This window comes from Saccostrea cucullata, unplaced genomic scaffold (assembly GCF_032062105.1).
Source record: "Saccostrea cucullata isolate Sc308-1 unplaced genomic scaffold, CSIRO_AGI_Scuc_v1 ctg5348, whole genome shotgun sequence".
Classification (NCBI taxonomy): Eukaryota; Metazoa; Mollusca; class Bivalvia; order Ostreida; family Ostreidae; genus Saccostrea; species Saccostrea cuccullata.
This window is the reverse complement of record NW_026929819.1, coordinates 19004-29761: the sequence shown is the minus strand read 5'-3', so window position 1 is coordinate 29761 and position 10758 is coordinate 19004. Positions and strand designations below refer to the sequence as shown.

The following is a 10758-nucleotide window of genomic DNA, read 5'->3' as shown; positions in this document are numbered from 1 at the left end:
AGATTTTTTAAAACTTTATTTTTAATTTACGATGATTCCACGATAATGTAGATGATTTATAAACAGGTATTACGAGAAGGTAAAAACTAATAATATGATAGATTTTAAGCAAAAATGCGCGTTTGGGTTTTTTCTAATAACAAAAAACAAATCAGTGATGGATAAAATTTTGACAGATATTTTTAACGGTTTCTTTGTAGGTCAAAATATGACAAATTTTATGGTACTAAGATGAAATGAGAAACATTTCTATTTAGTTCTTGATCTCTCCACAAAAAGCATCATAGCTGAAAGAAAAATCTACCATGTTTGTCAATTAAGGGCTCATATGCAATCTTAATTATCTGACTAATTTTTGTTTCAAATGCTTAAATCACATAAGGTATTTGATTGTCGTTCTTTTTTTCAACATAGTGTTAACATGCATTAAAGTAAATACAAAATAAATAGAATAATAATTAAATAAATGCAAGGAAATATAAAAAAAAATAATATTTTACCTTTTCCTAAGTTGTCAAAATGTGCATGGCTATAATTAACTGCTTTACTTTTTTCACTGCCTTATAAATACCAACTATCTACTTTCGGTTTGGTTTTATTTACAAATGGCGTCTGGGGATCCAGAGACGTACGTAGTAGACTATTATATGTCTCTGAGCAAACCTAACGTATATGTACCTTCTCGGGAGAGCATTGTAGCTTTATGAAATACACAGTTTTAAATGGTAATGTAAATTAGATGTATTTTTATTAATTCGATTTATATTTATAATCTATTTTAAAGTTGGCGTAAGACACATTTATAAGCAAGCTGCATGTATAATGAATGACACATAAATACACTTGCTACATAAGTGTATCAAATGTGTTGTGTCCGTTAAAATTGTATATATTGATAAATATACGTGTATAATTACTTAATTAAATTTGATTCAGGTTAAAATGTCAATGAAAGAAAAAACGATAAGCTCCATCTTGAATGAAGCGAAGAAAACGCAGGGTGCTGATCGATCTCTAATAGGAAGAGCTGAAGTCATATTAACCCAGCTAACAGAGCACGCTAACTGGCTGAAGAAATACAATCCATCTCTTGTAAGTAAGATAATCAAACTGAATGCACTTTTTCATGAATTTCTTTTTTTTGTTTTTGTTTTTTGTCCTCTAGAAAATACCCGAAATGAATATACGTATACATGATTTTAACATTGTACACAAGTATGAACAGAGTTGGAACAAAAATGTGTCCTCTCTTTTCTTGTATTGACATATTGTAAAATACATGCATATGAGCAATTTGTAAGTTTAATCCTTTTGATGTAGTCAATAAAATATATTCGTAACAAATATTTCAACAGCACACAGAAATCAAGAGTAGTAAGACTTCATATTCAAGGCTAGAGGAAACCAGAGACTCCGATGATTTGTACAGATTTTTGAAATCTCAAAAAAATGCGGATAGTAACGTCTGGAAAAATTATGTCTTCTTATTGGAATGTCGAAATCAAAAAAGAGAGTCGTCTGCTACCAAGGTGAGGTTATTTTGTCTAAAGGGGTTAACTGAATTGAAATTTTTAAAATTTCTTTTCTCTATATTATTAATTATTGAATGGTTTATTATTTCATGGAGCTTAACTTTTGAAGGAAGATATTTTATGATGACTATTAATAGTGAAAAAGCACGAATCACTTTAATTCCAAAACAACTAAAAATCTATCATTTAAACATATTGTTAATATATAGAATAACAAAACTGTCGTGAACTCTGGAAATCAAAGTAAACCATCAACATACGCTGGTAAGGTATGTAATTTTTCTTTTGTAATATATTACGTTGAAGTTTTATGTCTTTTTTAAACGCATGAAATTGAGTTCCCTTTATTCCCTGGCAAATTAAAAAAATTTTAAGGTCTCTCTGTGTGTGTTAGGGTGTGTGGATGTTTTTTGTTTCGTTTTGTTTGTTTTTTTTTTTGGTTTTGTTTTTTTTTTTTACTTTGCTTTCTTCCCAATTTGTATCATTTGCAGTATTTATTTAAGATTGAACAATGTTTGTTTTCTTCGCATTTTACATTTAATTTATTTGATAATTGCAATCTCCTGTTACAATCGCAACATGTGTATTGAAAAAAATGAAATCAATTATTACAGACATCAACGACAAGCCTCAACCAAGGACAATCAAGAAAATCCAGTTTCCCATTACCAAATACGGTATAACAGATAAAAAATGGAACACATTGTCACTGGTTGTCCGCAAAACTATTTTGATTTTGAAAGCATTTTGATTGAACACACAAGTACTCTGAAGATGGTATCAAAGATCCCTCGAGTTTTTCATTGATAATTTTTATGTAATGTATAGACACTAAGACTTTGTTACGGATATTGTAGCATAGAGGTAGGGCGTTTGCTTCGTGATCAAATGCCTGAGTTCGATTCTCATTATGTCAAACGTAAGACGTAAGCAAAGGTATTAACTGTTCTTTCCCAAGCACCCGCAGTGAGATGTAAAAGTCAATAGCCTTCGGAGATTGAGATGGTACATTCGAGAAAATTTCACTCACATAGAGACATCACTATATACCGATGAAGGGCTTCAAACTTTGACCCTTACTCGGCACCTACTGCCATGAAGGCTATGTAGGATCTTTATCGTGCCAATGCCTGTCGTGACAACTGTCATGGTAGCTCTGTCGGTAGAGCGCTCAATTCGTGTAAGGAAGGTCGTGAGTTAGAATCTCGGCCGCGAATGACCTATGTCGATAAAAATGGGTAGCAACTGTTCCTTCGCCATGTGCTCGGCACGCTGGAGTGAAAGTTGCGGGTTCTTTGGATTAGACCTTAAAATCAGAGGTCCTGTGTCATGGTATATACGTTAGCACGATAAAGAAATATCAGTGTTCAATGACCGCGTATATTTAAGTGCTTAGTAAAGATAAAAACTTGAATCCCTTCACCGGTATGACCGGTATTATGGTGAAGTCTCTATGTGAGCGAAATATTCTCGAATGAGACGTAAAACGACATACAATCTCAGTCTCGTAACTTTTCCGGGTGTTGTAGGAAAGAACAGTCAAAACCCAGGATTACGTCTTACATTTGACGCGATGCAGTCAACTAGAATCGAACCCAGGCGTCTTGATCACGAAACGAACGCCCTACCACTATCCTACCGTAACGATTTTGGAAAACATTTATTACAATTAATTTTGTTGAGAATTTCGATTTAGAGACAAAGCCCTAGCCAAAGTTATGTTTATAATAAGGGATCAAGACAAAATATTAGGAGTCAGACAGTCGAGAATAGTGAGGTACAACAACAAATGAGATCCATCAATGAGATCCAAAACAACAAATTAATGGAAGAAAATGAAAAGCTAAAGGAATCTGTAAACCAACAAAAGCAACAAATTGAGGAACTGACAACAAGGTATTAAACACCCTTCAATGATTAAGGGAAAAGTTAAAAAGACACATTATTTCTTATGGTTTTTAAGCTTTTATTGTATTTGGTTGTTAAGATACTCTTTTTATTGGTATTTTAAAGAGCAGTATTTTTCTGCAGATTGAGCAGATATGCCAGTCAGCAATTAACGCAAGGAAACCCAAATATAGCTGACCTTAGTGATAAGAATAGGCCAACTAAAATTGGAGAAAAGTTTGCCTTAGTGTATGATGACCAATGGTCAGAAGCCTTTGAAGCATTAAAAGAAGAAGGAAAGACAGAAGAGACTGTAGTCACAGAGCTAGCTAATTTAGTCCAGGTATGATTACTTTTTAATACTCATAAGAAGGGGGATAAATATTATAAATGAAAGATACAAAAAATATTCAATGTTCACCGATCTTCTTTATAGGAAGAAATTTATTTTCATAAGAACTATAAGGCTATAAATCTCTTACAACCAAATAGTCACATATCTAAAAGTTGGAATAAAACTAGAGGTACTGTGAGCAATGAGCTCACTAAATAATACCCCCGCCTCCCATATGAATAGAATGGCAGTATCCATGTTTTGCGCTGAAAAATCCAAAATATAAATCAGATCAAGAAGTAAAATAGGAGGTGCACAATGGCAATATGTAATAAAGATTCTGTGAAAGTTTCATTAAATTTCCTTCAGTGGTATGAGAGGAGTTGCGGATAAGATGGGTACCCCAAAGCGTAACAGACGGAGGGACGGACAGACGGACGGACGGACATACCGATTACTGTATACCCTCCCACTTTTCAAGCGGGGGATATGATAATTTTAATGGTCTAGAAAGAATCTAGAGGAACGTGATGCTTTTAAATGTAACATCCATTTCGTAACATAATTTCTAGTTCCGGTATTATTCTGGGTGTTGGATAATCTCTTTTAGAGACATGCTTTTGCATACGTGGATTAGGCAAAATCCTGTCCACTTCTCTCAAGAGAACAGGTGTTGGGTACAACAGGTGACACACACACACACACACATACTTACTATTTTTGCATTTTCTTTTTAGGAAAAATTTTGAACTGGATGTGCAATACAGGATAAAATACTTCTTAATATTGTAGGAATGCTACAAATTTTCTGATGAGACTAAAGATAAAATGAGACACGAGTTGATGAAAAGAACAGCCGAGGTGATCAGAAACCCATTGCCAGTAGGTCTTATGTATAGCTTTTACAGTAACTTACAACTAATTTAAAAATATTAAAAAAGTACATGTATATGTATAATACAGTTAAATATCTTAAGTTGTGCTCTATGGTATGTAAAATTTGGTTTTGACCTTTCAGTCATCACTGTCGATTGCAGAAGAACTGAAAGATGTCCAGTTAACAGGGTCAAATGCCATTTTAAATGACCTTTTGAAAAAATATGGAGAACAGTCAGTCAAATCTCTTAAAATGGTAAATATATTGGATATTCTTTCTTTTCATTCATGTTGAAGAGGACACATTGTATATATGCATGCGTGTCTTTTAGTAGATAAAACAATTGTGTTTAGAGATAATAGATCGCAGTAAAACAGGTAAAACAAACAGTTACGTTTTAACATGCATGTATTACAAACCTTTATATTTTCTTTTTCTCACTAATTCCGTACGTTTAGATATGATGCTCAAATTAAGGCTTACAAAAGTCGACTTTTTCTTAATTATCTAGGCATTCAGAAAACAGAAGGAGGGCTACACACGTGATAAAAGACTTACTGATTATCTAGACATTCTGGTTGAACTCACGTGGAACATGGTCCTACAGGATCCGCCAATGGCCCTAAATTTTGCTAAAAACGGAGACAAAATCGACGAGAAGTCATTCAAACACTACAGCAAGAAAGGCAATATCGTGCTCCTTTGTGTCTGGCCGGCTTTACATCTGTATAATGGAGGACCAATCGTATCGAAAGGCTTTATCCTTCCTCAGTAATGGGCTGCCAATAGTACAATATGTACGAACTTTGTAAATTAAAAACTGGACCATATTTCCCCCTCCTTTCATATTGATATGAATTCAACTCGTTTTGGCTTTTTGATGCCAGAGAAAAATCATATTTTCTAATTGTTCTTTTTTTAATATAGGTACTTTAAATGCAAATAATAAATAAACAAGTATTTAAATTTTTAAGTACAAGTATTTGAAAATCAACAAGGATGTTGATTATTTTTTTTTTAACATTTTCATATTATTTTATTTGCAAGTTAAAATATTTCAAGGAGATATTTCCGTCCGAGTGATTCATCTCATGACTCCAGAATGTGTTCAATCCAACAGAATTTGAATTGTACTCAGTGTGATTTTATAAAAGTGCAAGAATAGTTTAAACTTTACTTATTAAGTTTTTATTTTGTAACAACGTTCATCAGTAAATATATTATTGTTCGTTGTATCGTGTTTGTTTTAACCACTCCTTTATTATAGATAAATTAATTTTACTGCATTGTTCTTGTAATTACAATGTTTTAGTAATCTATGAAAGTTATATTTAATTCTTTAAGATGTAGAGAAAAAAAATAAAGTGTGTAATATTGAAGGCAATTTCATTGGTTATACTAGTATCTTTATACATGTAATCTTTTTAAATACCTGGTACAAAAATGCTCATTTATAAGTTTTTTTAACACAAAAATTCAAATTTAAATTTGATTAATATTTTGATTCGACGTCTGCCTGTCTTTGAACAGATATCTGTTATTAGTTTCCCTCCTTATTTTCCTCAAAAGGTGTGGCAAAGTCACCCAATACGGCGTATATTTTCCTGAAGCAATCTGATCTATTTTCAAATTTTCTAGGGATATCAGAAAGCAATTTTCGTATTGATTAAAAGACGACAAAATGGATAGTCTGTAAACGTGTACACTTGCTTATTTGAAAACCATTTAAAGATTTGAATAGTAGCTGGTTGTGATATATTGAAATGATATAGAAGCTTCGTTATTTGTTTGTTAAGAGTCAAAATCAGCAAGCATCGAGCATTTAGTTAAAAAATGTGGAAAGTGGCATAGAAACAGATTTGGTTAAAACTCATATATAAATTTTCAGAACAAAGGGTATGATAGAAAAAAGCAAGCAAAAAATAATTTTCCGCATTGTTGCTATGGAAACCACGCGCCTTTCAGTACACGTGTTTTGTACTTTATCATGACACTTGAATTTATGGTTAAACAAATACTTTTTTATTACTAGTCATTAAAAAAAGCTTTTTAAATTATTATTTTATTTATATAAATATACTCTATTTTAGCAGCTGTTGATTTTTGAAATTCTCTTCACCTTCTGATAAATATAACTAGTTTTTGGAGGTTTATTTTGCTTTAAAAAACAGCAAATTTGAAGTACTTTATAAGAAATCTACAACCAAACTAAAGCATATCAACATAAAATATTTATTAAACAGTATTTGTTCTAGAAGAATCAAGAAAAAAATCTGCAGGCAACTAAAGCATTTATATATGATAACTGATTTAAATCAATAATTTTCTGTAACTTTTGCTTCAAATTACCTCCCTTTGGTATAGCTCTCTAACATAGGAGGAATAAACGGTAGTTTGCTTACATTGTTTTCAATAACAATCTACAGAAGACTAGCAGAAAATTACAAACTTGGAGCAGTCTAAGCCTCAGTTTTGGCGTTTTCATGAGTCTTAATTATGGTGAGTGATTGAAATTTTTACAATTTACCATTACAACAGTTACTGAAGAATGTATAGCAGTAAAATGCAGTAAAATACCTAACACTTGGCAAGTGTTTTTGCACATTTTAAATTTAATTCTGATTGATTAATTATGTAAGCATTTCTTTAATATTTTACAAAAAAAAAGAAAAGATTATGCCTGGCCCGAGGAACCAGGAGGAGGGGGGTATGCCCCCCCCCCCCACTATAGCCGATATTAAACTATAAAATGAGCAAATGAAATTAAATCCCCCAACTTAGATACTATCTACGGGCCTAACGTGAAAAATTTGGTCATATGATCAGTCACATAAAGTTTAATTTGAATTTTGTTTAATTTCAATTTGTTGTATTCACGGTATGTATGTAACCAAAAGTCACTCACCACTGTCACAAGCTAAAATGATTATAACTGATAGTCGGGTAAATAAAATTTTTGTATAGTAGATATCTTTATTTACCATTTAAAAACCTGCTTTTTACATGAAAAATTATGAATTTATGAAAAACACCACTATATGAAATATTTGTAAAATGGAACGACCTTTTTTATGGCGTCCGTAAAAAATGAAAAAGGGGCAGGGGGTTAACTCTGTTCTTAATATATTTTAGTTTAGGAAAGGGGATTGCCTTGGAAGTATTGTGATACAGACAAGTGTATTATGTAGTGGACTAGTGGTAATTGAATTGTATATATACCAGTAAAATAATTAATTTAAAAAAAAACTTTTTGCTAATGTCATCCAGTGTTTACTAATAAAAGGAAGTTCATATTCAGCTAATATTTTCTCCGGTAACGCTGAACTAATTTGAGTCAACTAGGTTCAAATGATAAGCATCAATAGATATAAAGCACGTAAATTTATGAAATGAATATCTATACTCCATCTTTTTTTTTTTTTTTGGGGGGGGGGGTGTATTGGAAAGAAATAAAAAAACATAATTTAGAGTTTTTACAAAACGTATAGAACCAGTTGACCTTTTAATTGCAAGTTTTTAAATTTAAAGAATATCTAAGATCAATACAGTCTCAACTTTGTGTTGTATACTTCTGTTTATGAATGAAATTCGGCACTTTGAAGCCAAACTCGGAAAGAAACAGAAACAGAATTGGATGAGCTGATATAGAATTAGACAGGAAAAACATGAAAATAATACATTTATTAAAAACGGAATTTAATTGCATGATTCCCATAAACATGCCTTGCATTCATCATCATTGCTCAAGCCCAACTAGAAATGGTTCTAAGTATACGAAGGCAAAGCTGTATAATATTATTACATTTTAATTTAATCACTTTTTCAGATTATGAGAATACATTATTACAGTACAGACCATTGATGCTGGAAGTGAGTGGGTAGTGTTACTGGAGACTCAGGGATCCAGAAAATAGATCCATAAATTGTACAGTGTATTCGTGAAAGTGGATCAAATAAAAATGTTTAATCGAAAAGTAACATTCTTGGTTTTTCTGTTAGCATTTTTTGTTGATGTACATCTAATAACTATCAATTTTTGGCATGCAGATTCATAATTAGATAGTAGAAGAATCTGAAACATATCTTTATATTCTGCATTTTGAAGTATCATAATTAAAACAAGGTCAATATTAAATGATCAATCAATTAATTTCAAAACTGACAAAATGTTTTTATGAGAAAAAAGGAAGAGGGCTAGTTTAAAGTCAGATGATAGGTTCCTGAAATGTATGTTTGTATTTTATAAAAAAAAAATTCATATTTGTCATTCTCTTCTGATTTCTACATTGTTTTCAAAATGTTTTTAAATATAAATACAACAAAAATTTCGATACATGCCATTCAAAAGATTACCCATTAGGGTTATTAATATGAAATAACTTTTAGGGTAAGTTCAAGTTTAGAAATTCATATATATACAGTACAGGCAACGCGGATCCCATATTTCCCGCGCCCCGTCGCCCTGTATAGCCCTTCCAGATTTTTATTTTAGGTACCAGTAGCTACTGAGGTCTTAGCTGTCTTGTTTCTTAATTAGGACAGCAGGAGAATACCCGGTATATCGTAGGTTCAATACCAAAGGTTGCAGTCATTCGTTCTGACAGACATGGTATCGTTTTTGAAAGTGCATGGTGTGGGGTAGGCATAAAAAAACTGCAAGAAAAAAAGTGGGGAAATTCTCCAAACTCGCAGGGGGGTTAAACATCAGGTTATGTTGAGAAAAAAATTTGAGTTGAGGATGTCAACCCCCCCCCCCCCCTACCCAACCCAAACCTGATGCTACATGCCTGATTGATATGGTTTTACTTTAAAATTATGTGAGCTGTCGTAGTGACTCTCTCTCATAAACTAGAATTATTATGAGCAAGCATAAAATGATATCAACCCTCCTGGTATGACATAAAATGTTTATTTTATTACAAAAAAGGTCCGAATATTAATTTAAAACCTTTTTAACATTTTGCTACTGCAGATTTACATACCCAAATGACTATGACATATACTCAAGTCATAGGTAGAAAAACCTTTGTGTAGAACACAAACTTCTAATTTCTCTTCATTCGAAGTTAAATATGTAAATATACCAAACTCATATAGAACACTTTAACTGCAGTGACCTTGAAAAAGCTATGTCGTCGAGTCAAGGTCAAACGTGTCCAAATGAATTGTTGGTCAAGGTCATGACAAACCCACAGCTCGAATAATAATCCCCGAGATGAAACTTCAAGTCTTTTCATTAGAATACTACAGAATGGGCAAAGATCGCACTATTCTTCTTCCAATGACCTTGAACTTATTCAAATGACCTTGGGTAAAGATTTGGACACATCTCCAGATCATAAGCAATCTTAATATCAAGTATGAACTTTCAGTGGCGCTTCATTGAAATGTAATGGACAAGTCAAAATTTTACATACATATGGATATGTGACAAGGTGATTCCTATAATCCCCCCTCTTTTATTTCAAAGTTTCGTTCGTGAGGAATATAAATTCCTTTTGAAATTTAATGTGCATTTATTTATCAACAATAGTAAAATTATGAGTATGCTTTGATCAGACCAATATGACCAATATAATGGACACTGTACATGTATTCAATTTACCCCCACCCCTTCAAAAAGCTTATAAATGCCAGATTGTCACACATTTTAACCATTTGTAACTTTTTTCTACTAATGTTGCCTGCAAATTTTATTGTATACATATGACATATAGATAACCCCTAACAAGATCACAGCATTCATTTTTCCAGCTGTGGTTGTAGATTTTGTGTATATAGTGATAAACATATGTAATTTTTTTCAAAATTAATAAGCATTGACGCCATGTTCTTTTCCAGTTGTCATGGCAACAATATCACTATAGAAATTTTGTTTTTCCTATATTTTAAGAATAAAGTAATTCCATCTTTCAACAGATAAAGTAACCAAAATACCTTATCTTATCACGTTCAGAAAACATATTCATAGAAAAATGTCTAAAAATCATTGATTTTCATAAGGATTTATGAGCCCGTTGCTAAGGAAATGAATTTCCTTGGATACCAGTCCCTTCATTCGTTCAAAAAAAAATTTTAATTGTGTTTTAGCATTAGGTAGGACAAAATCTTTTATATAACAAAAGCTT

General features: G+C 32.0%; 1 protein-coding gene across 1 annotated transcript; it reads left to right on the top strand.

The window, feature by feature from the left end:
* Positions 1-1217: 1217 nt before the first annotated feature.
* On the top strand, positions 1218-5561 carry LOC134282254 (uncharacterized). Its single transcript, XM_062764675.1, has 9 exons — positions 1218-1226; positions 1356-1529; positions 1742-1801; positions 2147-2209; positions 3229-3428; positions 3564-3762; positions 4546-4635; positions 4772-4885; positions 5142-5561. Exons 1-9 carry the CDS (start codon positions 1218-1220, stop codon positions 5403-5405), a joined length of 1173 nt encoding a protein of 390 aa, XP_062620659.1. The 3' UTR covers positions 5406-5561.
* Positions 5562-10758: the final 5197 nt, after the last annotated feature.